The 27,562-nt window shown below is 49.8% G+C and overlaps 1 protein-coding gene across 1 annotated transcript; it reads right to left on the bottom strand.

The window, feature by feature from the left end:
* HAPLN3 (hyaluronan and proteoglycan link protein 3) lies at positions 1-24,625 on the bottom strand. Its single transcript, XM_049852582.1, has 5 exons — positions 24,452-24,625; positions 15,451-15,621; positions 10,135-10,503; positions 8,018-8,320; positions 1-7,081 (listed from the first exon to the last, which is right to left on the bottom strand). The coding sequence occupies exons 2-5, from the start codon at positions 15,560-15,562 to the stop codon at positions 6,795-6,797; spliced, it is 1,071 nt and encodes a 356-aa protein (XP_049708539.1). The 5' UTR covers positions 15,563-15,621; positions 24,452-24,625; the 3' UTR covers positions 1-6,794.
* Between the last annotated feature and the right edge of the window lie 2,937 nt (positions 24,626-27,562).

The following is a 27,562-nucleotide window of genomic DNA, read 5'->3' as shown; positions in this document are numbered from 1 at the left end:
TAGAAGTTGTTCAGAAAAAAAAATGGTATAAAACAGCATGTGTACTGTTACTCTGTTTTGTATACATGCATAGAACATTGAGAAAGGATAAACACCAAAATATCAACAGTGGTTATTTCTAAGTGGTGGGGTTACAGGTGACTTGTATTTTCTTGTTTTGACTTATCTATATTTTCCAAGAGCCCTGGTAACACAGTGGCTAAGCACTTGGCTGCTAGCCAAAATGTTGGCCGTTCAAACCCACCAGCCAAAGATAAAGACGTGGCAGACTGCTTCTGTAAAGATTTACAGCCTTGGAAACTCTCTTGGGGCAGTTCTACTCTGTCCTATATGGCTGCTATGAATAGATTCAGTGACAATATGAAGCCTTCCTAAGGATTCCCTGGGTTGTACAAACAGTTAACATGCTTGGCTGCTAACCAAAAGGTTGGTGGTTTGAATTCGTCCAGAGACACCTTGGAAGAAACGCCTGGTGATCTACTTGCAAAAAAGTCAACCATTGAAAACCCTATGGAGAGCAGGTCGACTCTGACACATGTGGGGCTGCCATGAGTCGGAATCAACTCGACAGCAATTGGTTTTATATTTTCTAAATTTTCTACAGGGATCACGTGCTACTTGTGCAGTCACGTGTTTCGGTTCTCTCGGGTTGCAGGTGGCAAAGACCAGCTCAGGTGTCTTACCCAGTAGAGGTTGGGTTATTTTAAGGCTCCGTGGGGAGGTGAGGACACCAGACATCTGGGAGGTGGCACATTATTTAGGATAAGGGTGGCTATGGCCACCCCTAGGAGCAGGGGTGTGAGCCTCTCCTCGCCCTTCAAGGGCAGGGAGCAAGTGCTCTTGCTCAGAGGGGCACTGCTGCAAGTGTGTCTTGGCCCATTTTTGCCATGGCTTCTGCTTCACCCATGAGCCTCTGCTCCAACGCCCCTTTCCACTCTCCTCTTCACTGAAAGCATCTCCTCAGGTATGTTTCTTCCTGCTTCATGGCTTCTTTTTGTTTGTTGTTAGCTGCATGGTGACTCCATGCACAACAAAGGTCAGACTGTTGTGATCCACAGGGTTTTCGTTGGCTGATTTTTGGAACTCGATTGCCGGGCCTTTCTTCCTAAGTCCATCTTACTCTAGAAGCTCCAGTGAAACCTGTTCACTATCACAGCAGCATGCAAGCCTCCACTGACAGATGGGCAGTGGCTCTGCGTGAGGTGCACGGCCATAAATGGAACCTGGGTCTCCAGCATGGAAAGTGAGAATTCTTCCACCCAACCACCACTACCCTTGGTTCTGCTTACTGTCTTCTTTACCCAGATTTCTTGGTTTCAGCACCTCCCTACCACTTGTATCCCTGCTTCTCTGAGGGTTTTGCACTCGCCCCCCTGCACACTTCTTACGGTGTTATCAAACACCCTAAGAAAGATCTGGCTGGGTGACCACTCACTATTCAGTATTGAGAGCACCTGTCGGGCAAAGCTTTAGCACCAGGCCATGTCAGAGGCCACTAGTCAGCCTACAGATGGCTGCTTTGGGCTCAGCTACAGAACCCTGTAACCAGGGTGGTGGGATTATATTGTTTGCCAGTGATCCGTTGCTACTGGAATAATGCTCTGTATGATAAAATAAGCACAAAACCCAGTGGCTGAAAACAATAAGCATTCATTTTGCCTCTTGAGTCTGAGGGTCAGTTGGATGATTCTTCTGGGTGAGGCTGAGCTTGGCTGATGTCTGCTGGGCTGGCTCATGCATGTGCTCTAAGCTCGTGGGTGGGCTGGGTCCTGGCTGATCTAGACTGGCCTCAGGTGGAACAGCTTGCCTCGGTTCCACATGGTCTCTCATCCTCAACAGCCCAGCACAGGCTTGATCTAATGGTGAAGACAGGGGTCGAGAGTGATGCTTGAGGTCTAGGCCCAGAACTTGCACACTGCCACCCTGTCATTGGCTAAAGCAAGTCACAAGGCCAGCCCAGATTCAAGGGATGGGGAAATAGACCCGGACTCTCATTGGGAGGAGCTACAAGGTCACAAAGAAAGGGACATGGAAACAGGGAAGGGAAGAATTGGGTTCTGTTTTGCAGTCAGTCTACCATGTGGTGACACAAAGCTTGGTGAACATAGGTACAGAACCAGTTTTGGCTCTTTTCTCAATAGGACCCTGTGGATATGCCAGACCCTCAGGGCATCCTGCCAAGGAATTTAGAGGGCTTGGGAAACCTGGGTGGGAGAGACAGGGGCATTTACTTTAAACAACACTGCTTTGGCCACTGGGAAATTCTAAGACTTGCCTGCCTGCTATTTTGACAGCAATTTAGGACATATTTCATTATTACCTTCTGCAAACTGGTTATTCTTTAATATGTAATTATACATATGTGCCAGTTGATTGCTTTGTTATTAAATACAATGATTACTGAACTTATGATTTCTCCTCTCCTCCTAAAACAAACCACATCCCAGAAAAACAAAACCCTTGGCCAATGGCAGGCCCAGCCCCCAAGAAGGAGGTGTGCCAGAGACCTACCATCTCTCTGGACTCTGAACTAGGCAATGGCTTTGAGTAATCTAGTTGAATAATGTAGCTGAATAATGGCTTTGAGTAATCTTCCATTCTCTGGCCTAAGAACCCAGCGTTCATCTACAGTGTTATCCGCATGGGAAAATGCATTCCAAATTCCAACCAACTGATGTGCACCTGAACTGTCACTCTGGAGGTTAGGGACAGCCAGAGCATGTTCTGTTGTGGCTTAGTCTTCTGACATTGTTGTTTTTGTTTGCTGACATTGAGTTGGCCAACTCACAGCAACCACATGCACAATAGAAGGAAATGCTGCCCATTCCTGCGCCATCCCCCTGATCAGTTGTTTCCATTGGCTGATTTTTTGGAAGTATAGTGCCAGGATTTTCTCCCTAGTCTGTCTTAATCTTGAAGTGTTGTTGAGACCTGTTCAGCATCATGGTAACATGCAAGCCTTCACTGACAGATGGGTGGTAGGTAGGGGTGAATGAAGTACACTGGCTGGGAACTGAACCTTGTTCTCAGGCATGGAAGGTGAGAATTCTACCATTGAACCAGCACTGACCCCACAAGTCCTGTCCCCTGTCCCCTCTTCACCTCACCACCTCCCCTATACACACACTCATTCCTCACATGGTACTTCTTCCATGAAGCCCCAAACAGGTGTTCTATCTCCTTCCACTGAACTCCTTGGGTCCTTGGACCTGGCTTACAGTACTAACCTTGCTTTGCCTAGGTTCTAGAGAGCCATGTGAGGGTCCTGACCTTCTTACAGAACATTAAGATCCTTGAGGAACTGGGTTTTCCTCACCTTGGTATCCCTCCAGGAAGAGTACAAGGAATATAACATTTTTGAAGCACCTAAAATGTGCCCCACTCTGAATCCATGCTTTCTCACATACTTTATTTTACTTAACCCGCAGCACCTAGCCCAGGACCTGGCACGTAGTAGATAGATGCTCAGTAAATAATTCTTCATTTGAGTGACAGTCTCCTGCTTTGAAAACCTTCATGCAACGCCCTGTACCTCAGTCCTCTCCCGGCCACTCGTGGGCGCTCTCCCAATCTCCCTAACTCACGGCTGCTGTCCAAAGCTACCCTTGCCACCCTCGGGGCAGGTGGAGGACGGGCTCCCTGGGAAACTGTCATCTGGTGTCTGAGGAAAAGCCAGCCCCCTCCTCTCCAGCCCCCACCCCAGCAGATGGGATGCAGTGAGTTTGCTGGCTCCTCTGCTCCAACAAGAGCGGGAAGAGATTAGATCCCCGGGACCCACGATGCGAGAGCATGTGCGCTGGGTAGAAAGCTCAGCCCTCAAACTCAGGTGCACATAAGGTTTAACCTTACTTTTCATAAATCAACTATTCTGCTGAACTGGGGGGAACTTAAGCCTAGTTCTTGGAGATCCATTCCCTACTCCATCTCCCACCACATGGGTAGGCCCAGTTCCCGGATCTTAGGCTAGGCCAAGGCATCTGTCATCAGACAGATGTGCACGTGGTCACTGCTGAGATATTCGTCATCTCAGCATAGAGATCACACCCCAGGTCCAGAAACTCCGCAAATTCCAGCTAGTAAGGCTCCCACCTGGACACATCTGCTGCCATCCTTCTCTGGGGTCATGTGTGTGGCCTCTGGGGGGCAACCAGGACTCAGCTCCAATTCTAAAGTTCTTTATTCTGTGACTACCTGACAGCTGCCAGCTTCTCTTCATGCTGTCTCAGCCCCTGAGGGCCTGAGAGAGGTGAGCCCAGCTGATTGAGGTAGTGCCACTCCTGGTCAGCAGAGTAGGCTGACCACAGAGCTGCTTTCCCTAGAGGGCACTGAGCCTTGCCCTGATTCCACCCCGCACTTGCTTTGTTTTCTCCTTAGTGACCTCCTAGGACACCTACCCGGAAGCCCTAACAGAGGCACAAGCTTGACCAAGGTCTTACAGCCACCGAATGGCCAAGGGAGGATTCCAACCCAGGCGGTCTGGCTTGTAGCGCTACACTAAACACTACTGAGTAGATCCAGATGTCAAGGGAGGTTTCAGGAGTCCTGATGCCTCAGTGCCCTTAGGCAAGTAATGCTGATGGACTAAGGCAGGGTCATAATACATAATACATAGATAATAAATAAATCATTAACAAGTGGAATTCAAGCCAAAACTCAGAATAAAAGCAGTCCTCTGTTCCACTGCAAAACTTAAAACCCGTTGCTGTCGAGTCAATCCCGACTCATAGTGACCCTATATCCCAACACTTAAAACCACAGAACTCAATTTTGCCCATGATTCTGCATCTCTGTTCCACATGCCATCAGCTGGGGCTGCTTGACTCAGGATGAAAGATGCAGTCCCAGGATGGGGTGCTCACATGGCTGGAAGCTGATGCAGGCTTAGTTACATTTTGCTGCTGTTGTTGGTGTTGCTAGTTCTGTCAAGTCGATTCCTACTCATGGCGGCCTCACGTGGGCAGAATAGAATTACTCCATAGGGTTCTCAAGGCTGTGACATTTTGGAAAGAGATCGCCAGGCCTGTCTTCTGAGGCTTCTCTGGGTGGGTTCAAATCCCCAACCTTTCAGCTAATAGTCGAGTACTTAACTGTTTGCCACCCAGGGACTCCTTCTCTGTGCCCAATCTGCTTTTTATGTCTCAAGGGTGATTAGGTTTAAGATACACCCTATACCGATATGGCCTCATTATTCCCAAATAGGATCACATGCACACGTATAGGGGTTAGGATCCCAACACATTCTGGGCGACACAATTCAATGAATAGCACCAGCTGAACTGGCCCAGCTGCCCTGTGAAGCCTGGGAGAGAACGGCCCCCCACCATGCCCACTGGGCCAGATAGCTGTGCCCAGAGACTGAAGCAGACACAGGGGAGGGCTGGGAACAGAGGAAATGGTCACAGCAGCATTTATTGTCCAAAGAAAGAACACACACCTGAGGGCCACTCCCCAATTGGGGAAAAATGAGAACAAAACACAGGTTCTTTGGAATCAGGAGAGAAGGGAGGGGACTGTCCGGGTTTTGAATAGGAGCCTAGGGACTCCCTTCCAGCTGCAGTTTCTCCCAGGGGTTGATTTGGGCCAGCAGCTTAGCAGAAGAGTAGGAGGGGCAAGGAGCTGCAAGGCCCGAAGCCCTCTCCTTGCCCTAGGCTGGGTCTGAAGCCACACAGTACAAGAAAAGGCCAAGGGTCTACTCCAGCTCAGCCCTGATAAGACAGGGACCAAAGGCCCTGAGATTGGAGGGTGCCTGTTTGAGGAACAGCAAAGAGGCTGGCGTGATTAGAGCAGAAGCAAGTAAAAGAGGGATAGGCTATGCTATCAGGGAAGTAATAGGGGGTTGGGTGTGGAACCTAGGGACTTGTTGAGAAGGGAACAGAGGGGCCCCCAAATGTGCAAACAAAGTAACAAGAAATGTGCCAGGAAGTAGAAACAAAGCTATTCCCCAGAACAATGGGGCAAGGTATCAGAAAATTGGCTGCAAACTTCTTCAGAGTTGTCTTTCAGAACCAGCAGGAGAAAACTCGCCCAGGGACATGCACAGAATAGCCACCTGTGACCGCTGTGTGACCTTCCACCAAAGGCAGTAAGGGGCTACAGCCCCAGCCAGGGAATCGAACCCGGGGAGCGAGAGACTGCACAGGTGCAACACCCCATAATAAGTCCTATTATGAATCCCAGAGGCCTCCGGGACAGGAGCCATCTTGGAAAGCTGCTGCACGCGCACGATAGTTAACATATCCCCGCCTGTGCCTACGAATAAACATGAATCTTTTCCCACCCAAGAATTTTTAAAAACCCAGGCCCATCTTTTGTTCTGTGAGACGGGAGTATGCGTTGCTTAGGCCCTCCTCATCTCCGCTTACAAGCCTCTTCAATAAACCTTTGCTTGTGTGGAAAATTTATTCGTGACCAATGAGAGGCAAGAACCTTTTTCCCGTAACACTAACTTCCTGAGGCACCGTGGACAGGCTATAGCCTCCTCTGGGTAACAGCATGCCCAGGGCAGAGACAGGGCCAGGCTCAGTAATGACAAGAGACTTTTTAAAAGCCCAAAAGGCACAAATGTCCCAGAGGAGGAAGCAGGAGGATTTCTGGAGGGCAAGAGCCTTGGGGGTGTCCACTGAGCAAAGGAAGGGCCTGGATTCTGTCGAGTTTACAAAAAATAGTCATACTTTAAAACTGTTTAAGTATAAAAACAACACTAAAATTGCCCTAACCCTCAAGGGATGACGAACCATTTGATAAATACACAGCTGTTGAGGGAGTGAGTGGGTGCAGGGCTGGCGCCCCAAGTTCTACCGCTGGTGGTAGCAGTAGACCCCATACTTGTGGCTCTGCGGGTCTGGGAAGCCAAAGCTTCGGACGCCGGGTTCAGCAGACCCACAGTTGGGGCGGGGGTGAGCCACTGGGTAGCGGACGCTGCCATCTGCCAGCCAGCCAGCATCACAGCGGTCCAGGCCCCGGAACTTCCAGGCGGCAAAGAGCTGGCCCACCTTGGCGATCTGGGCACCGTCCTCCTGGCAGGCTGCCTTTGCCTCTGTCAGGGTCAGCTTCTCGGGGTGCTCCAGGTAGTACACCTGCCCTAGGGGGAAAAGGAGGTGTGAATGCTGGGTGGCCAGAGGCATAGCAGAGTTGCCACACTGCCAGCCCGCCTAGGTGTCATCAACCAGCCCCCAAGGACCTGACAACTATCTGAGCCCAGGAAGCCACCATGCTGTGGGCAGGGATAGTACACGCTTTGGGGGTGCCTTCCTAGGCATCATTACCCTCTTCTGAGAGCTCCACCCCACCCACTGCAAGCTGGGGTCCCTCAGTTGTATCCGTAGTTCCCCCATTACACTTCCCTAACTGCATCCTGGCTGGGCGCCCACCAAGGCTGGACCAATCAGAATAGCGCCCATCGATCTTTTATGGAGCACCTACTATGCACCAGGAGTCCCTGGTGGCACAGTGATATACTCACCTATTAACCTAAAGTTTGGTGGTTTGAACCTGCCCAGAGGCGCCTTAGAAGACAGGCCTGGAGATTTGCCTTCGAAAGGTCACAGCCTTGAAAACCCTATGGAGCAGTTCTACTCTGCACACGTGGGGTCACCATGAGTGGGAATCCACTCAAGGGCAAACTAACAACTACTATCCACCAGACACTTTTCAAAGTGCTTGGGATATGGTGGTGAACCAATTTTTTTTTACTTGCCTATCTTCTCCTGAAATGAGTTGCTTTTTGAGGACAGATGGTGTTTTACTTGTCTGTGGTGCCCCAGGGCCTAATCTAGGCCTCAGTACACAGTAGGCACTCAGGAAATGTTGGATGGGTGACCAAGCCAACGATCAGCATGGAGCATCAGCAGCAAGGCACTCAAAGCTCAGACAGACATCATTTTAAGACCCGCCTGGTACTCTGGACCTCCAGGTGAGGGGCCAACAGGGCAGGCTGAGGGTCTGGAGTTCCCCAGAAGCTGCCCTCCTGCAGGTCCCAGGCCACCACTGGACCCTGGGTGGGTGCTTGGTCACTCACCCTTCAGGGCAGTGGCGAAGCAGAACACATCATAGCGGTGCAGGCGGCGGTGCCGTGGGCCGTAGCTGCGCACGCCAGGCGCCAGGCCCAGACCACCACAGGGCTGCCGGGGCAGCATGATGGGGTACTGCACTGAGGCGTCCTGCAGCCAGCCTGCATTACACCAGTCCAGGCCCTCCTCCCAGGCCCGGAAGAGCTGCTCGAAGGAGGCCAGAACCGCGTCCTGCTCCTCACAGGCCTGCTGGGCCTCATGGAAGTTGAGCTGGTAGCGCCCCTGGGGAGGCTGGTAGGGAAAGACCACGCCTGGGGAGAGAGGAAAGAGGTGCTTGGAGGAGTGGGCAGGAGCTGAGAGAGTGGGAGACCCCAGCACCCTCCCACCTCCACGGGATATGTGCTCTTCCATTATACATACATGTGCACGCACACACACGTGTACAGGCACACACGTGTGCACACACATGCGCACGCGCACACACATGGATACATGCACATCCACACCATCCCTTGGTAAACCTGCAATTTCCTGTCCATTCTCAGAGTTCCCCAAATCCAGGGCAGAGCCCACGTCTGGTTTACACCCCCTCCTAGATGTAGGCTGGCACATACTCAGAAACATTTATTCAGTTTTTAAGGTAGTGTCCCAACTACAGAACTGGAACACGGCCTAACTCACAGGGCACTTGCAAGGACCTAATGGGGAAGAACGCCCACCTGCAGGAGCCAGGTTTGATTCTCAGCAACCCTCTCAATAGCTGAGACCTGATCATCAATGTTACTGTTAGGATGGATGATTCGTCCAAGGAAGGAGAGGGCCTAGAAGCTGTGACAGAGCGGGGCTAGTAAACTGCCCTTAAGTAAAAGGAACCCAAAAGATGGAGAGCCAGGGTCTGCTAGGGGCCACAGGCTCCCATCAAAATTCACTGTTAATGGTTGAAATTTTACTAAACTTAATAAATATATAAACTTTATATAATAAAAAGTTGTGAGCACTGCCATTTACCGAGCTAGGCACTCGGGGCACGTCTCACCTTCGTCTCTTCTAAGGAGCAGCTACTATAGGTTTCCATCTTACACATGAGAACCAAGGCTCAGACAGGGTGAAGTATTTGCCCAGGTGCCACAGCTAAGACGGGTACACCAAAAAAAAAACCTGTTGCTGCTGAGTCAGTTTCGACTCATAGCAACCCTATAAGACAGAGCAGAACTACCCCCTAGGCTTTCCAAAGAGCAGCTACTGGATTCGAACTGGCAACCTTTTGGTTAGCAGCCAAGCTCTGAACCACTGCGTGTCTGCATCCAGGGCTCCACCAGACAGGTAAAAATGGGTTCAATCCCAGGTCACCTGACCCAGAAGCTATGGCTTTGGCCCCTGTCCCAGCTGGCTCTCCAATAGGTGGGAGAGAGATGGGAACACACAGCCCCACCTAGAGGCAGAAAAGGTAAAAGTAACTTAGAGACCTCAAACTGGAGCCCACAGACAAGATCTAGTTTGCAGGGTCTAGCTGGTTTGGACAGTGCCACGTTTTCTAAAATACTGGAGATTTTTACATAAATATCCAGCAATTTTATACAAAAAAAATAATAATAATAAGCTTCTCTAATCAAATCAGAAAATCTGACAGCGCTGGGCCTGCATTCTGGTGAAGCATCATTGGCTAAGCCTGAATAGAACGGTTCCCTTTGAATGGGGCATGGGCTCAGCACTGTGCCCCAGTTCCCACCATTCCCTATTACTCACATTGGGTCTGCCTCACTCACTTGTGTTGCCTGTAAACCCACATGAATCTCTGCCCTAATCAGCTGTGTGATCAGCTCTCAGTGCCCTCTGAATGGGATATGAGTGAGAGGGAGTGGAGTGCAGCAGATTCTTAAGCCAGACTGATTCAAACCCCAGCTCTGCCCTTTATAAGCTCTGTTACCTTAGGTAAGTTACTTTACCTCTCTGTGCCTCGGTTTCCTCATCTGTAAAATGGGGGTGATAATAGCTTCCTCCATAGAGTTGTTTTGGGGGTTAAATGTGTGAACCTGTCTAAAGCTCAAAGGTCTGGATGCTCTCTCACGGCCCCCTCCTTCGCACCCCCAGGGCCAACATCACCTAACCCTAGTCAGGGCCTTACCCCTCAGCTCCAGCTCCACCAGGCCACTCTCATCCTCCAGCCCATCAATGACCTCGCAGCGGTAGCGCCCATAGTCCTCCAGTTGCAAGTCCCGGATCTCCAATGAGACTTCCCACTCCCTCTCCTGCCGAAGGTGCACCCGGCCTTGGTAGTCCCCGAAGGAACGGTGCCTCAGCCCGATGGCCACTAGCACATCCTTCTCCGGGGCCCCGTTCTCCGACAGCTTCCACCACTTGATGCGCACCGGCCTTGGGGAGGCCAGGGCTGGCTCATAGTGGTAGCGACAGGGCAGGGTCACGTTGGCCCCTTGGTGAGTGAACAGGGTCTCCTCAGGCGTCTCCACCACCAGCTTCACTCCGTTGAACAAGCCTGGGGGGAGAGGCAGGGTGCAGATGGGGAACAGCTGTGCATATCTGTACCCCTGCAAGGGCTGCCCTACCTTCATCCCCAGCTCTCTCCAGGCTCAGGTGTGGTAGATTGCAAAAATGGACGCAATTTTCCACCCCTCCCGGTACTCACCCCCTCTGCAGTATGACTTTGCAGCTCCTCCCACCAAGAAGTAGAATTTATTTTCCCTCCCCCTTGAATCTGTACTGGCCTTGCCACTCCCTTTGACAAATTCAATGTGGTAGAAGCAATGTGCCTGTTCTGAGCCTGGGCCTCAGGAGGCCTTTCTGCTTCCACTCTTTCTCTTGGAACCTTGTCAGCTACCATAAAAACAAGCCTGAGCTAGTCTGCTGGAGGATGAGAAAAAACACGGAGAGAGCCGCCCCAGTTGAAGTCAGCATAGACCAGCCATCCTTCAGCTGAGCTGCCGACTGATTGCGGGTACATAAATGAGCATAGTCAAAAACAGAACAACCACCAGGCTGAACCCCGCCCAAAACGCTGACTGACAGAATTATGAGCTAAATAAATGGTTGTTGTCTTAAGCCACTGAGTTTTGGAGTGGTTTGTTATGTATCAAAAGCTAAATGATACTTTGGCACTTCCTCGAAAGTTAAACATAGAATCACCACATGATCCAACAATTGTACTCCTAGGTATATACCCAAAAGACGTGAAAAGTAGGGACTCACACAAAAACATGTCACAAATGTTCACAGCAGCATTGTTCACAACAGCCAAAAGATGCAAACAACCCAAATGTCCAACAACCAATGAACCAATAAACAAAATGTGCAATATTCATACAACATAATATTATTCAGCCATAAAAAAGAATGAAGTCAGTACCTGCTATGACATGGATGAACCTTGAAAACAATATGCTAAGAGAAGTAAGCTGGATACAAAAGGACAAATACTGTATGATTCCACTTGCATGAAATATCCAGAAGAGGTAAATCCATAGAGATGGAAAGTAGACTAGTGGTTGTCAGGCGCTGGGGAAGGGGAGATGAGGAATGACTGTTTCAGGGTTTTCTTCTGAGGTGACAAAAATGTTGCAGAACTAGATAGAAGAGGCGGTCGCACGATAACATGAATGTACTAAATGCCACTGAATTGTGCACTTTAAAATGGTTTATGTTATATGAATTTCACCTCAACTGAACAAAATAACTGAAATAGCAGGCAACAACATGAGCCTCTCCACATGATGTGGGTGGCTAGGACTAGCAGCCATGGCTTGGATGCCCCCAGAGTCTCTTTTCCTCCCACGCTGGTCCAGGGGAACACAGCCTTCCCTTCACCCTCTGGTCCAACTGTCCAACTGTCCACGATGACTCTGCCCAAGCTCCTAGTAGCACTGATGAGAAGTGGCCAAAACTTCTAGAGGAAACTATGCTAAGGGCTCAAAGGTGACAAACACAGAGCATAAGATGCAACAAAAGAACCAAGTTTACAGGCCGGTGGACGCATCTTTAACCTTCTCTAGTGGGCCTCACAGAGCCCTGGTGATGTAGTGGTTAAGCACTTGTTTGCTAACCGAAAGGTTAGTGGTTCAAACCTACCACCCTCTCCACAGGTGAAAGATGTGGCAGTCCGCTTCTGTAAAGATTATAGCCTCGGAAGCCCTATGGGGCAGTTCTACTCCGTCCTATAGGGTCAGTACGAGTTGCAATCAGTTCAATAGCAATGGGTAGGAGCCTTGCTCCCAGTGTGATGCAGAGTTTGTGCTTGGCTACTAACTGAAAGGTTGGCAGTTCAAATCCACCCAGCAGTGCTGTGGAAGAAAGGCCCGGTGAGCTACTTCTATAAGATTATAGCCATTGAAAAACGCATGGAGCTCAGCGCCACAGCATGTGGGGCTTGCCATGAATCAAAATCAATTCCGTGGCAACTGGGTTTTTTTGTTTGTTTTGGTTTTTTGTTTTTTGGGACTTTTTTTTAGGGATCTCACTGCCTCTTTCTCTTGGGTCTGGACTTCAAGACAAGCATGAGGTATGCAAGGGGGGAGGTAGTCTTGGGGGTAAACCAGGAGGTAGACTGTAAGGCTCCATGTAGAAGATCTCATGCGGAAAAAGAGCTATACCTGACGTACCAGGTTCTCTAGCGCAGCGGCTCTCAAAGTGCGGCCCCTGCACCAGCAGCTTCAGCATCACTGGGAATTGATTACAAATGTAAATTTTTGGGTTTCACACCAAAACCAAAAAAATAAACCAAACCCATTCCCATGGAGTTGATCCTAACTGAATCCAAAACTCTGGGGTGGGACCTACCACTCTGTTCTAATAAGCACTCCAGGTGACCCCGATGCTTGCTCCCGTTAGAGAATTCCTGCTCTGGAGAGATAGCACTGCACAGAGGTTTGAGATCATAAACCCTGGCCTCAGGCAATCTAGGTTTGAATCTTGGCTCCACCATTTCACAGCTCTGTAATCTAATCAACCCTCAGCTTCCTCGTTTGTAGGTCCCTACAGCTACTGTGGTGATGCTCAAACAAGATGAGGCAGAACACGTGGACCACAGAAAATGCCCAATAGACGTGTTTTCCCGACTCCCTTCGTTATTGTTGTTGCTCTGTGCTGTTGGATTGATGGCAACGCATAGCGACCCTGTAGACAGAATAGAACTGCTCCATAGGGTTTCCAAGGCTGTAATCTTTACAGAAGCAGGTCGCCAGGTCTTTCCTCCGTGGAGCAGCTGGGGGGTTCAAACTGCTAACCTTTCGGTTAACAGTGGAAAGCTTAACCAATGTGCCACCAGGCCTCCTTAACTCCCTTGTAAAAAGAGCAGAACAGACACACACAGGGGGAAGATGCCATGTGAAGACAGGAACACATTTATAAGGCCAGGACAGCCAAGGATGACTGGTAGCTGTTAGAAGATGAAATAGACAAAAGAAGGGCCTCTCTGTACGGTCACACCCTGAATTTGGATTTTTAACCTCCTGAACTATGAGAAAATATATTTCTGTTCTTTAAAGCCATCCATTTGTGGTATACTTTTGTTGTTATGGCAGCACTAAGTAACTTAGACAGCTCGGATCTTATACCCAGGTATTCAATCAAACGCTAATCTAGCTGTTGGTGTGAAGGTATTTTAGAGACGTGGTTAACATCGACAATCAGTTGTCTTTGAGTAAAGGAGATTACCCTTGATAATGTGAGTAGGACTCATCTAATCAGTTGAAAGGCCTTAAGAGCAAAACCGAGGTTTCTGTGAAGAAGAAATTCTGCTGTAAGACTGTAGCGTCCACTCCTGCCTGAGCTTCCAGCTGTCAGCCTGCCCTACAGATTTAGATTTGCCAGCCCCCACCATCATGAGCCAATTCCTTAAATTAAGCTCATTTTATGTATATATATGTGTGTGTATATATGTATATTTATGTATCTATATGTGTATATATATATATGGAAACCCTGGTGGCGTAGTGGTTAAGTGCTACAGATGCTAACCAAGAGGTCAGCAGTTCAAATCCACCAGGTGCTCCTTGGGAACTCTATGGGGCAGGTCTACTCTGACCTATAAGGTCGCTATGAGTCGGAATCAACACGATGGCAATGGGTTTTATATATATATATACACACACGTATATATTTATAGTTACACATATATATCCATGTATATGGAAACCCTGGTGGTGCAGTGGTTAAGAGCTATGGCTGCTAACCAAAAAGTTGGCAGTTTGAATCCACCAGGCACTCCTTGGAAACCCTATGGGGCCGTTCTACTCTGTCCTATAGAGTCGCTATGAGTTGGAATCGACTCGACCTGTTGCTGCTATATACACACACACACACACACACACATACATACATACACATATACGCGTATGTATATATTTATACAAATGTATATTTATGTGTGTATATATACATACACACATATATATGCATATATTTATATTTATACACACTTGTCTATGTATGTGCATATACATATACATACACACCACGTGTATAAACCAAACCAAACCCATTGCCATTGAGTTGATTCTGACTCACAGCGACCCTATAGGTCAGAGTAGAACTGCCCCATAGGGTTTCCAAGGAGTGGCTGGTGGATTCAAACTGCCAACCTTTTGGTTAGCAGACAAACACTTAACCACTGTGCCACTAGGACTTCACATATGTATATATGTATATATATTTATTTATATTTACACACACATATATGTGCACATGTATATATGTATGAAGCCCTGATGGTCCAGTGATTTAGAGCTCAGTTGCTAACCAAAAGGTCAGTGGTTCAAATCAACAGGCTGCACTTGGAAAACCTATGGGGCAATTTTACTCTGTCCTATAGGGTCTCTATGAGTCAGAATCAACTCGATGGCAATGGGTTTGGTTTATACACATGTGTGTGTATGTGTGTATAGACATATATATATATACACACATAGATACGTATGTGTAAATATAAACATATGCATATATATTTGCAATGGGTTTGGTTTTGGCAACAGGTATATATGTATATATATTTATATTTACACATACATATCTATGTATACACACACGCATGCGCACACACACACTCATATATGTATATTTACATATTGATTCTGCTCCTCTGAAGAACCCTGACTGATACAGATCTCAAACCCTTTTTCTACAGGGAAGACCAAAAGAGGTCATATTTAAATCCTGAAAAATTCCAGGACTTTGAGAAAGTATAGAAAGCACAAGCAATTGTCCTTAAATAAATTCAGCTCCAGGTCTGAGGGGACAGCAAATACAGAGTAAGTGAACCATCCCTTCCTCTCAGTGTAGAAGCAAGATGGTCCACCCAAGGGCACAGATAGCAAAGGGCTGCTGACTTTGCACCCTGCCCCCGCCCCAGCCTGGATACTTCATATCACAGCAGAAGGCAGGGAAGGCCTTGGTGACCCCACAGAGCAAAGTGTGAGCCAAGGAGGCCACCCACCTTCGCCATGGCCAAGACCCCAGCCGTTGGGGCCATTGGAGTAGTAGAAGCCATTGTAGAAGGGCAGTCCAGAGGCGTAGGGCAGCAGAAGCAGCAGGAGCAGCGGGCTCATCGTGTCATGGACGGCTGCAGCAGCAGTGTACCCTGGGCAAAGCTAGGGGCCTGGGCAAGCTGAAAAGAGGGGGAAAACAAGCCAATTAGAGCAGCCTCCTGTGAAGTGCCCAGAAGCCTCTGTTCCATCAACCACTCACTCACCCATTCAACAGTCATTTACAGAGACTTACTACATGCCAGGTTAGGTCCCTGGGTGACATAAACGATTTGCACTCAACTACTAATCAAAAGGTTGGCGGTTCAAACCCACCCAGCAGTGCCATGGAAGAAAGGCCTGGTGATCTGCTGCCATAGATATTACAGCCAAGAAAGCCTTATGGAGCAGTTCTACTCAGTAACATACGTGGTTGCCATGAGTCGGAATCGACTCCACGGCAACAGGTTTGGTCTTGATTTTTTTCCTACATGCCAGGCACTATTCTCAGAGCTGAGACAGCAGCAGACGAAGGCCCTGCTATCGCAGTGCGACACCTTGTAGGCAGGTGGCCAGTACACAGGCAACAGTCCATAACGAGCACTGAGTAGGTAGCACAAAGACCACGGAGAGAATGAGGCAGATGCTATGAGAGTACTAACATGTTTCACGCTGCCGGTTTGAATCTGGGAGGTTATAAGCAGCATTTTTTCAATGAAGCCACGTAGATGAGACTAGAAAACATCAGGGTGCACTGTACATCATGAAGGTAAGTTGTGCATTGTGAAACTTTCGTTTCAGTCCAGAAATTTCTGTGGGGCCAAGGGGGTATCACAACGTGAAATTTATTCCTTACTGTGATGGTTAAGATTGTGCATCAGCTTGGCTGGGCCACTGTCATGAATTGAATTATGTCCCCCCAAAAATGTGTGTATTAACTTGGTTAGGCCATGATTCCCAGTGTTCCGTGGTTGTCCTCCATTTTGTGATTGTAATTAGGGTGGGATTATAACACCCTTACCAGGTCATATCCCTGATCCAATATAAAGGAAGTTCCCTGGGGTGTGGCCTGCACCACCTTTTCTCTCTCAAGAGATAAAAGGAAAGGGAAGCAAGCAGAGAGTTGGGAACCTCATACCACTAAGAAACCAGTGTCGGGAGCAGAGCACGTCCTTTGGACCTGAGGTTCCTGTGCTGAGATGCTCCCAGACCAAGGGAAGACTGATGCATCACAAGGACCTTCCTCCAGAGCTGACACAGAGAGAAAGCCTTCCCCTGGAGCTGGTGCCCTGAATTCAGACTTCTAGCCTAATGCACTGTGAGAGAATAAACTTCTCTTTGTTTAAGACCATTCACTTGTGGCATTTCTGTTACAGCAGCACTAGATGACTAAGACAGCCATGATTCTCAGCACTTATATGTGAGTAGCCAGTCAGCTGAAGGGGAGTTTTCCTTGGGCATGTGGCCTGCATCCAAATATAAGCAGCCTTTCTGACTTTTTGTTCTGCCCTGGATCCTGCAGCTGCCTCCTGTTCATTTGACCTTTGGTTCTTGGAACTTGCGCTATCAGCTTATCTGCCAATCTTGGGATTCATCAACCTTCACAGCCTGTGAGCAAGAGCCCTGCTTTCTGACCTGCCAATCTTGGGTTCGCCAGCCCCTGAGGCTACATGAATCGAGGGAAGCCTCTATCCTGATCCACAGACTTGGGACGTTCCAACCTCTACAATGACATGAGCCATTTTCTTGTTATAAATCTCTCTCTATATATATATTTATACACTTTACTGGTTTTGCTTCTCCAGAGAACCCAGCCTAAGACACTTACTGGGTCAAGGTTAAAAAAAAAAAAAATTTATAGAACACCATGCTAAATATGTTCAGGGCCTACTCCAGTTTCAGTAAACATTCAAATAAAGCAGGCAGCTGGCCTATGGGTCATAGTCTGCTGAGCTGATTTTTTTAAATATTATGTCTTCTACAGCCTAGTTTGATGAGTAGTATCTGGGGTCTTAAAAGTTTGCCAACAGCCATCTAAGATACAACTATTGGTCTCTACTTATCTGGAGCAAAACAGAAAGAAGGGAACTAAAGACTCAAAGAAGAAAGAAACTAGTCTACAGGATAAATAGTCTACAAGAACCACAGCCCTGAGACCAGAAGAACTAGATGGTGCCCAGCTACAACTACCAACCATTCTGATCAGGGCCACAGTAGATGGACCCTGATAGAATGGGAGAAAAATGTGGAGCAGAACCTCAAATTACTTTAAAAAAAAGAATCCAGGCCTACTGAACTAGTTGAGACTGGAGGACTCCCTGAGATTATTGTCCTGAGATACTCTTCAAATCTCGAACCAAAACTAACCCCCGAGGTTATCTTGTAGCTAAATAACAAATTGGCTCAAAAAATAATATCACCCATAAGTACTGTGCTCCTTGAAAAAAAATCACCTATATATAAGACCAGACCATCAACAATTACTTTAAAACAGAAATGAGAATGTAAAGGGGCAGGGAAACTAGGTTAATGGAAATGGAACAACCAGAACAGAAAATAATGAGCATGTTCACGCACTGTGAAGGATGTAATCAATGTCACTGAACAACTTGTGTAGAAATTGTTGAATGGGAACCTAAACTGCTGCATAAACCTTCACCAAAACCACAAAAAAAAAAAAAAATCATTAAAAAAAAATATATATATATTAGTCTTGATTTTACAAGAATTTTAAGTTCTGTTCCACATTTTGCCCCCTTTTGATCAGGATTCATCTATAGAATCTTTGATCATATCATTCAAAAATGGTAGATGGGCACTGTCTAGTTCTCCTGGTCTTAGCAAAGGAGGCATGGAGGCAATTGGACACATATTCCAGTTCCTCCTCCAATTTCTGACCCTTCATCTTCCTCTGCTATGCCAGGGGAATATAGATCAATTTTTGTACCTCGGATGGCCACATATAAGCTTTTAAGGCTCCAGGCACTACACAGTGAACTAGGGGATTGAAGAGAAGCACTAAAATCTCTATTAGGCCAATTGATTAGAATGTCTCATGAAGCCATGACCCTAAACCTCTGAACCAAGAAAACAAATCCATGTGGTGTGTGGTTGTACCTAGGCAGCCAATGAGTTTGGAAGGCCCCCTGAAAAAAACTGCCCTGAGGAAATCTTTAAACCTTCAACCAAAAATACTCCCTGATGGCATCTTTAAACAGTAGTTTAGCTTAATTAGGAAAGAATGTCTGCCTTGAGCATTGTGCTCTTTAAAAAAAAAAAAAATGCTATGTGATTAAATTGACAACAGGAATTCGAAAGTTTCGATGAAACCTCAGGGAGCAGTGAGTTTGTGCTGACCAAGATGAAACAATTCAGAAAAGGATACCAACCAAGAAAGGTAGCACAACTTGAAGAATGTAACCAATGCCACTGAATAGTATACTAGAAATCGTTGAATTGACGTATGTTTTACTGTGTATAAATTTTCACCAAAAATAAATAAATAAAATATTATGTCTTTGTACCCTAGGCTAACGCCTCACCCATCTCATCCTAGTCCCGGCCCTACTGACCGCCTTTACTAAGCGCTCTCAAAGATGAGAAGAATTTGAGTTAACGGTGGTGGAATAATTTGGGAAAGCATAGTGGTGACGGTCACACAACACAGTGAACGTAATCAATGTTGCTGAATCATACATGTAAAAATTGTTGAAGCAGCAAATCTTTTGTTATATACATTTTGATCTTAATAAAAAAGATAAGATTAAATTTAAAAAACAATTAAAAGACTGAGTCACTCTTTAGAGGAGCTCAGTGCGGGAGGCACCAGGAGTCACAGGCAGGCCTTCACGTTGCGTGCAGTGAATACAAAGATGGGGAAACAGAAAAGGAGCATGGAAACTAGACTGAAGATGCAGGAGTTAGCCAGGTAGAAAAGGATTTGCCAGCAGAGGGCATAGCAAATGCAAAGGTGTGGGGGGCCAGAGAAGGCGTGCCAGGGCTGGTGGTGTGCTGGATGATCTCCATTTGTCCTCCCACACTCTCCCAGACCCATTATCTGCCCTTCTCTGCTGGGCATTGGTCCCTGGGGTCACATCTCCTGGGCCCCCGGCCCTCTGGGTTCCAGGTGGATTAATTCCAATAGGAGGCACCAACAGGCAGGGACCTAATAGCAGCTACAGCAACTAGTGTTAAATTGCTGGATGATCTCTCACAGCTGGTGACAGAAGCTGTCATGGCCAATAGAAACTGCTTGTTGGCGCACCACCTCAAGCAGCACCCAGGGTAGGCACACGCCCAGGACAAGCCCCTACCCGGTATACTTTAGTTATGCCTGCCTCTTCCAACAGGCAGGAGGGGAGAGAGAAGACAGGGTTTTTCTCCCAGCTCGCTCCTTGCTCCAGAGCCTCTGATTAGTGTTGTCTCCATAGCACCGTTGGTCCTTGAGGGCCACAGCTCCTGCCCTGGAGGCTTCTGTAATTTTACTTCCTCTTCCTTCCCCTCCAGGTCCAGGGGCAGTGACTGCTGTGACTTGTCTTTGGGTCCCCCAACTCCCTTGTTTTTTTCCTTCACCCTCCCCTCCAGAAGTAGCACCTTCATTAAAGCCTGTTTATGGGAACCAGCTGGGTTGAATTCAGCTTGCCACGTGGACCCTGGCTGACACCAGAAAGTGGAGATGAGAGGGGTCAGCAGGGCCAGAGTCCAGGAGCCCTTGGGTTTCAGGCCCAGAAGTTCATCCTCTGTCCCAAAGGTCCCAGCTGCCAATGATCGCTTTAAGCAGAGGGCCACAGGAGCAGACATACATCCTAGAAACATCCCTCCCGAGGCTGTGTGGAAGGTGGGTCGTGGGGCAGCATAAAGAGAAGCCATTTGCAACTATAACAACGATTATATGGAGCAATGTAGAAAAATGCTTAGGGCGTCATTTAAGACGGACAAAGCAGAATGCAAAATTGCTACTCTGCTGTGATTGCTAGTATGTGGCCTTATGAATGCCTGTGTACAGGAGCCAGGAGAAGAAAGGGGGGAGGGGGGAGGAGGGGAGGGGGGAGGGGGGAGGGGAGAAGGGGAGGGGGAGGGAGAGAGGGAAAGAGGAAAAGGAAAGGAGGGAGGGAGGGAGGAAGAGAGGAAAAGAAGAGAGGAAGAGAGAAAAAGGACAGGAAGGAGGGAGAGAGGGAGGGAGGGAGGAAGAGAGGAAAAGAAGAGAGGAAGAGAGAAAAAGGACAGGAAGGAGGGAGAGAGGGAGGGAGGGAGGAAGGAAGAGGGACATATGAACTTTGTAACCGGAGGGCTAACAAAAACAAAAAAGGATCCTAATAAGAAACACGGGCCCTTTGAAAGCTCCCTGAAGTCCACTGATGTCATCCATCAGCCCTTTGCAGCCTTCGCCTTAGGGGCAAGTGCCCCCTCCTGCAAGATGTAGGTCCTGGGGGCATTTGACTCCAGTAGAGACCAGATGTACTAAAATTAAAAACTGGATCCAGAGTGAAGCTATCTTCATCAATCAATTCTTTTTTTTTTAACACAGAGGAAATGTCTTTGCAACTTTTTCATCTGGAGTTCTAGTTTTATCAGAACACCTTCCATTGTAGAATGTGCCTTCAGTTGCTGAGGTTCAGAAATGCAAAATCGCTCGCCTAGGGTTCCCTGGTAACAGATGAAGGAGCTGGGACTTGATGTCATTCATTCAACATATGTTTATTGTGCATCTAGCATGGGCCAGACAAAGCAGGGGACAGGTGTTCCTTTAGACAGGAGGGAGCCAGGTCACCCAGTGAAGGTCTGAGCCTTGGTCATCCTGGGGGAAGAGCATTTCAGGGAGAGGGAACAGCAAGTGAAGAGGAAGGGAGGGTGGGTGAGAGTGGCAGAGAAAGGGTGAGGGAGGGTGGCAGGAAGTGAGGTCTTTGGGGGACCAGGTGTCCCATGATGTAGCATCTTTATTCTAAGAAGCGAAGACACTGAAGAGCTGCCAGCAAAGGAGTTACACGAATCTTATTTCCATTCTAAAAGCATCATTCTGGCTTCCTCCAATCTCAAATCAAATGCATGTCTTCACCCTGGCTCCTTATTTCCAAGCTAAGAAGTCTAGTTCTCACCATCACTTCCTGTACAACTGGCTCCAATCTGGGCATCCACTTTGGTCTGCTCTCTGATGTTAAAGCCAGGGGTCCAGTCAACACCCCTCCCTGCTGGATGCTAACCCTGCAGTCATGCAACCTTGGAATGGGTGGGGGGGCGCCAAGAAAAACAAAATGGGTTCTGAAGGAAAGATCAGACTTGTGTCCAAGAGCTACAGCCCAGGTGGACCAGGCCGTGCTTTTCCAGCCTTTTCTGAGAGGACGAGGCACAAAAAAGTGAGGTTCCCAGTTAGATTCACTGTTTGGACCTGGACTCTTCCATCTGCTGGCTGGGTGCCCCTGGCAAGACATTTGACCTCTCTGAACCAAAATTTCCTTATGTCCAGAAAAGATGAAGGCGGGGGAAGCTCAGGGGCTGAGGATAAGAACATCCCCGAGAGCTAAGGTTAAAGCGCAGAGCAGAGTCCTGAGTTGCAGTCAGGAGCGGCAAATACCGCTTGGTCGCTGCCCTACGTCTGCCCCACCCATGACCACTCCTGCTAAAGGGAGTGATGACAGCCTCCACTCCTCCACCGTGGCCACCCAGCCACCTGCCCCTCAGGAGCACCACAGAGCTCCCAGCTGGAAGACAGGGCTAAGTCCAGCCCAGTCACTTCAGCAGTGGGTAGCTCCCCCAATCAGCTGGAGCCTTGCCTGGGGACCCAGAACTGGGCTTGGCATTAGAGATGGATGGATACACCTGCATCCTGTTGAGTGACCTTGGACAGGTTACTCAACCTGTCTGTGCCTTCATTTCCTCATCTGTAAAACAAGGATAACAATATCACCTTTCTAAAGGGCTGTGGTAAGGATTATAAAATATGAATTATATCCAGCCCCTGACACATAGCAGGCGCTCAACAAAGAGTAGCTAATATATACTGACAGAAGAACATAAGTGGCTGAGATTTCGGGCTCTAGAATCATATTGGCTGCCTGGGTTCAGTGCTGGCTCCATCCACGTACTAACAGTCTGTCGCTGGACAAGTCACTAAACCTCTCTGTGCCTGTTCCCTTGTCTGTAAAATGGAGATGACAACAATACCAACCAGAAAACATTTTTGTGAAGAATTGGCCTGGTAGGAGCCTAGCACTCAAAAAATACTAGTTATTATTGCTATTCATAACAGTTTACAGAGTGAAATTTCACATCTCAAGGGATCTTGCTCCTCTGTCATTGCTTAGGAAAGAGGGCAGGCACTATTGCCACCTCTTCACAGGTAAGGAAACTGAGGCCAAGGGCGTGTGTAGGTGAGTGAATTACCCAAGGCTTTATCTTTGACAGATAATAAACCAAACCAGCTGCCATTGAATAGATTCTGACTCATGGCGACCCCATGTGTATCAGAGTAGAGCTGTGCTCCGTAGGGTTTTCAAGGGGTCATTTTTCAGAAGTAGCTCACCAGGCCTTTCTTCTGAGGCACCTCTAAGTGGATTCAAACTGCCAACCTTTCGGTTAGTAGCCGGCTGTATAACCATTTGCTCCACCCAGGGACTCCTCTCTTGGTAAATTTAGTCCACTGTTTTTGGTAAACCAGAGCGTTCTAATGGGCCCCCTCTCTACAAACGCTCCTCTCCCAACCCCCATTCACCTCCTCTCCCAAAATGTGACAGCCTCAACTCCAGGCGCTTCACGGATCCTCCAGCTGCTCTCCAGCCCGGTCTGGAGACTGCCCGCGTCTGCACCAGCTCCTCCCTCCGGGCCCAGCCACCACTTATCTCAGGACCTTTCACACGCCAGAACAATAAGCCGAGTCCTGACTTGGAGGGGAGGTGGGTGCCTCACCCAGCCGCCTCCCACCTCCCCACTTCCCCACCAGGCCAAATCCTCACTAGGCGAGCCCGTGAGTACAAGTCCCTTAGACACCAGCAGAGGTCAGCATTGCCCCCCAGGTCTCCACCAGCCGGGCTCCGGGCGAGGAATTTGACATCCGTGCCCCCTGTTTAGACAAGGTTTATGAGCGCCTTTGAAACTGGCGGCCCCCGGAAAGTGGAATCCAGAGGTGCTTCCTACCCGCATTCCCAGCTCGCTGACCCGTGCAGGGCCGCGGAGAGGGGCCAGGGCGCTTCCCAGTCACCAGCAGAGGCACTGCCGAGGGTCAGCGCTCTTCGCCGCGAAGCAGACAGGGTCAGAGGCTGCCCGTGGCCACTCAGTGTGTCGGTGGCAGGGCTGGGTCCAAGTGCCCCGCGCTGTTTCCTTCCTGGCCGCTCACGAGCCCTAAATTTCTCCCTGAGCGACCCCATCTCTCATCCACCCTCCCTGCCTCTTCTGGGTCTCCTGGTCCCTAAGGCAGACACCCCGGTGAGCCGATGCCTGGAACCGACTGGCATCCATTGCGTTGGCCCTGGGGCGGCCAGAGTAGGCCCGGGCTAGGCAGAGAGGGAGGCAAGGAGGCGCAGGTCCGCCCGTCCGCAGTCCCTCCCAGGGCTCCCCCGGCCCCTGCGCGGGGATCATTCAGGCAGATGCCTGGGGGCAGAGCACAGCGCTGCGCGCAGAGCTGGAGGCAGCAATTTCGACCCGGATGGGACAAGACGAGAAGGAGGCAGGAGGGGGGCCCCGGCAGGAAGGGGGCTGGAGCTGGGCCGTGGTCTCGGAGGCCACCGGGTTCCCTCGGGATGTGCCTCCTCGAGGCGCGTACGCAGGTCGCGCGCCAGTCTGCCCGCGTCCCGGCTCTGCTCCCACCCACTGTGCCTCGGGCGCCCCCGCGGGTGAGCACAGCCAGCTCCGCCGCGCACCCGCAGTGCCCAGCTCACTCCCCTGGGGAGGCAGTGGGGGCCCCGCTGGAGACCCAAAATGGGGAGGGAGGAACCCGGCTGCTGAGGGCCCCAGCAGCCTGGCTAACCCCGAGCCACCTACCGTCCCCGGGCGGCTCTTCGACGGCTCGAGCGCTCGGGGCTTCCGGCTGCCGGGTGCGAGGCAGCAGAAGGATTTGGGGATTTTCAATCGCCAGAAAGGAAGCGGCTCGGGACAAACCCCCGCGCTCCCGCCAGGCCAGCCCCTTAAAGGAACACACGCCCCTTTCCCTTCCAAGGGGTGGGCCCGAAGGGAGGAGTTGCTGTAAATGCCTGGCAGTCGCCAGACTGGGCTGGGGACCACCCGGCTGGGGAGCAGCTGGATGGTCGGTGAAGGGAGCGCCCGGAATTGAGGCTGTCACATCTTGGGGTAGGAGGTAAATGGGGGATGGGAGAGGAGTGTTTGTAGAGAGGGGGCCCATTAGAACGCCCTTGTTTCCCAAAAACAGCGGGCCTAACAGTGGGATCCACTCTCTAGCGCTCTGCAGGTGAACGTCACTGCACCTCTCGGCAGAAGGAGGGGTGAGGGTTCTGGGCGCCTCCCCCTCCCCCTGTAAGAAGCAAAGGGCTTGGGAACATACCTCTGCCCCTGAATTAGGCCATCATGAAATCATCAGCAAGACTAACAGTGCCAAGCACATAGTGCATGCTGCCCCCAGGAAGTGTAGCTTGAATGAGTGGCTTGGGGGAAGGGGAGGCCCAGCATAACCATCTGGGTGGCCCCCTCCCAGATTGGCTGTTTGAACAGGGTGTTTTCTTTCTTGTCCGGACCAGTGGGGGCCCTGGCCTGGACAGTCCTGTTGTTCCTCAGAAGAAAAATCTAAGGGGGCCCTTCAGCTTTGGCTAGATGAGCCATGGGGTCTCCAAGCCCAGAGCCTCTTCCCAAACACACCTCAAGACAGCTGTGTGTGCACATATCAAACAAACAAACCAATGGCTGTGGAGTCCATTCTTACTCAGGGTGGCACGTGTTGCGGAGTAGAACTGCGCTCCACTGGGTCTTCAAGGCTGTGACCTTTCAGAAGCAGATCGCCAGGCCTTTCTTCTTCTAAGGCACCTCTGGGTGGGTTTGAACTGCCAACTTTTTAGTTAGTAGTGGAGCGCTTAACTTTCTGACCCAGGGACTGTGTGTCTGTCTCTGTGTGTGGGTGTGTCTCTGGGTGGGTGGGTGGGTGTGTGCTGTTGGGAGCAGAGTTACCAGAGCCAGAGTGGACTAGAGGGAAAATAACAGGCTTGACAGGCAAAAGTGCGCCAGTGGCAGTGCCTCTGCAGGGAAGAGCAGCATGTCTGACCCTGTGCGCAGGATGGATTGGAGGGGCAATAAACAGGACACAAGCACCCATCAGGACGCTCCCCCAGCTTCTCTAACAAGCACGGCCAGGCTATGCACCTGTGCTTGTGTGCCTCATCTCACCTGGTGCCCACAATGCCATGGAATCATCCTATTTTTTCAATTTTATAGATGAGGGCACTGAGCCCAAAAAGGTCATCTGATTTGAGACCTTGAGCTCCTAATCACTCCACTATATTTAAATCAGGAACTGAAAGGAAACTGGAGTCCTGGGAGAGGCAAGGTCAACAGGCACTGACCACTGCAAAGAAGTCAGTCTTATTGCAGCAGGAGTTCTCCACCCTGGCTCTCAGGACTGCAGTCAGAATACAAAAGCAAATATGCGGAGGTGATGCTGAAAGCCATGGACACAGAGACCGTCCAGGGAGAGAAGCAGCCCAGAAAAGATGGGTCAGGAGTCGGGGGGAGGGGTGAAGAGACCCCAGATAGCATCACAGGGTTCCAGGAGTGGAAATTTCTGCAAGGCCATACATGGCCAACACTTCCAAGGCTGCAAAGGTGAGAGGTGGAATGGACTAAGGGTGGCTTTAGTGATTCTAGCATCACCTTAGACCTCCTGGGTCAGAGGGGGGCCTTGTAACCACCGCCCACCAGCCAGAAAAGCCAGTGGTCTGATGAGATTGGCCCACAGAAAATACTCAATGCAGCGAGAAGAGGAAAGTAGACAGATAGGAGTGAAGCTCAGGCCTGACTTCCCTGGGCTCTCAGTTGCCCCTTCTGCAAAGGATTCTCAAGTTCCAACAAGGCTCAAGCCACAGTTACTGGGGAGGCACAAGCGTCCCAGGGCCAGAGACGCTAGGGAGAGAAGCCTCTCCTGCTGTCTGCTAGTCCCAAGGGAGACTAGAACAGGGTTGGAGTAGGGAATGCTTCAGAAGGGAGTTGAGGCCACAACCACCAAGACTGACACCAAGTCCAATCCACGCAGCTTGGGGAGAGCTCAGGGACAGAACCAAGTGAGCTCAGGGACCCTGAGGGGCAGGAATCTCCACACCCCTATTTCAAAAGGCCTGTGCCTTTTATTCTGCCCCTGGCCAGCCACAAAGCCCTGGCAACAGCAGCCTTCAGGAAAGAGCCATTTCCAGACTCGTTTCCCTAATGAGGTTCCAGCAAACCCTCACCCTCCTTCCAGCAGCCCAGAGGCATATCTCATTGTGGCTCCCAAAATTTGGCCCAAAAAATTCACCCTGTATCCCAAACCTTGAATACTAGGATGGCTCCATAAGCCCCTGTCCTAGCTAGTCAGTCCCTCCTGTCGGCCAGCCCCCCTCCCAGATCCCCAGGGCTCTGGCCCGCTCTGCTTCACCTACTGGCCACTTCCGGGTGGGCCCCACACCAGGGAGGGCAGAGCTGTCCTCCAGCCCTGGAGTGAACACACCAGTGGCCTCCCAGTGTGCTCGCCTCCTTCCTACCCCACACTGCCCCCTACCCCAGAACCTCCCAGGAGCAGCCCAGGTTCCCTGTTTCTAATAGTTTCTCCAGCCCCCTTCTCCGGTGGCAGAGAAAATGAAACTGCTGAAGGGGAAAACGAGCAGCTATCTTCCTGGCATGGGAAGGGGGCAAAGGCTGGACGAGACATTGGTGAAGACAGCCTCCATGCCAGGCACTCCCTGGGCCCCGACCACACTAACAAGTGAGGCAGCAGCTCTGGGCTCCTGAGCCCCACGGGGATGCAGGAAGCACTAAGGGGAAGAGGACAGGCCTCCAGGACTTGGAAGTCCAGACCTTCCAATTAAAAAAACCAGTTGCCATGGAGTTGACACCAACTGATGGTGACTCCATGTGTGTCAGAGTAGAACTGTGCCCCAAAGGGTTTTTGATGGTTGA

This window comes from Elephas maximus, chromosome 13 (genome assembly GCF_024166365.1).
Source record: "Elephas maximus indicus isolate mEleMax1 chromosome 13, mEleMax1 primary haplotype, whole genome shotgun sequence".
NCBI classification, from domain to species: Eukaryota; Metazoa; Chordata; class Mammalia; order Proboscidea; family Elephantidae; genus Elephas; species Elephas maximus.
This window is presented reverse-complemented; position numbering and strand designations above follow the sequence as displayed.

Bases quoted from the DNA above. Each gene is read 5' to 3' on its own strand.
- HAPLN3 (XM_049852582.1), bottom strand. From the start codon at position 15,562: ATGAGCCCGCTGCTCCTGCTGCTTCTGCTGCCCTACGCCTCTGGACTG. The intron at 8,321-10,134 runs GTAAGGCCCTGA...CTCTCTCCCCAG, and splicing joins GGTGGAGCTGGAGCTGAGGG to GCGTGGTCTTTCCCTACCAG. The intron at 7,082-8,017 runs GTGAGTGACCAA...TTTTCCCCCTAG, and splicing joins CTTCGCCACTGCCCTGAAGG to GGCAGGTGTACTACCTGGAG.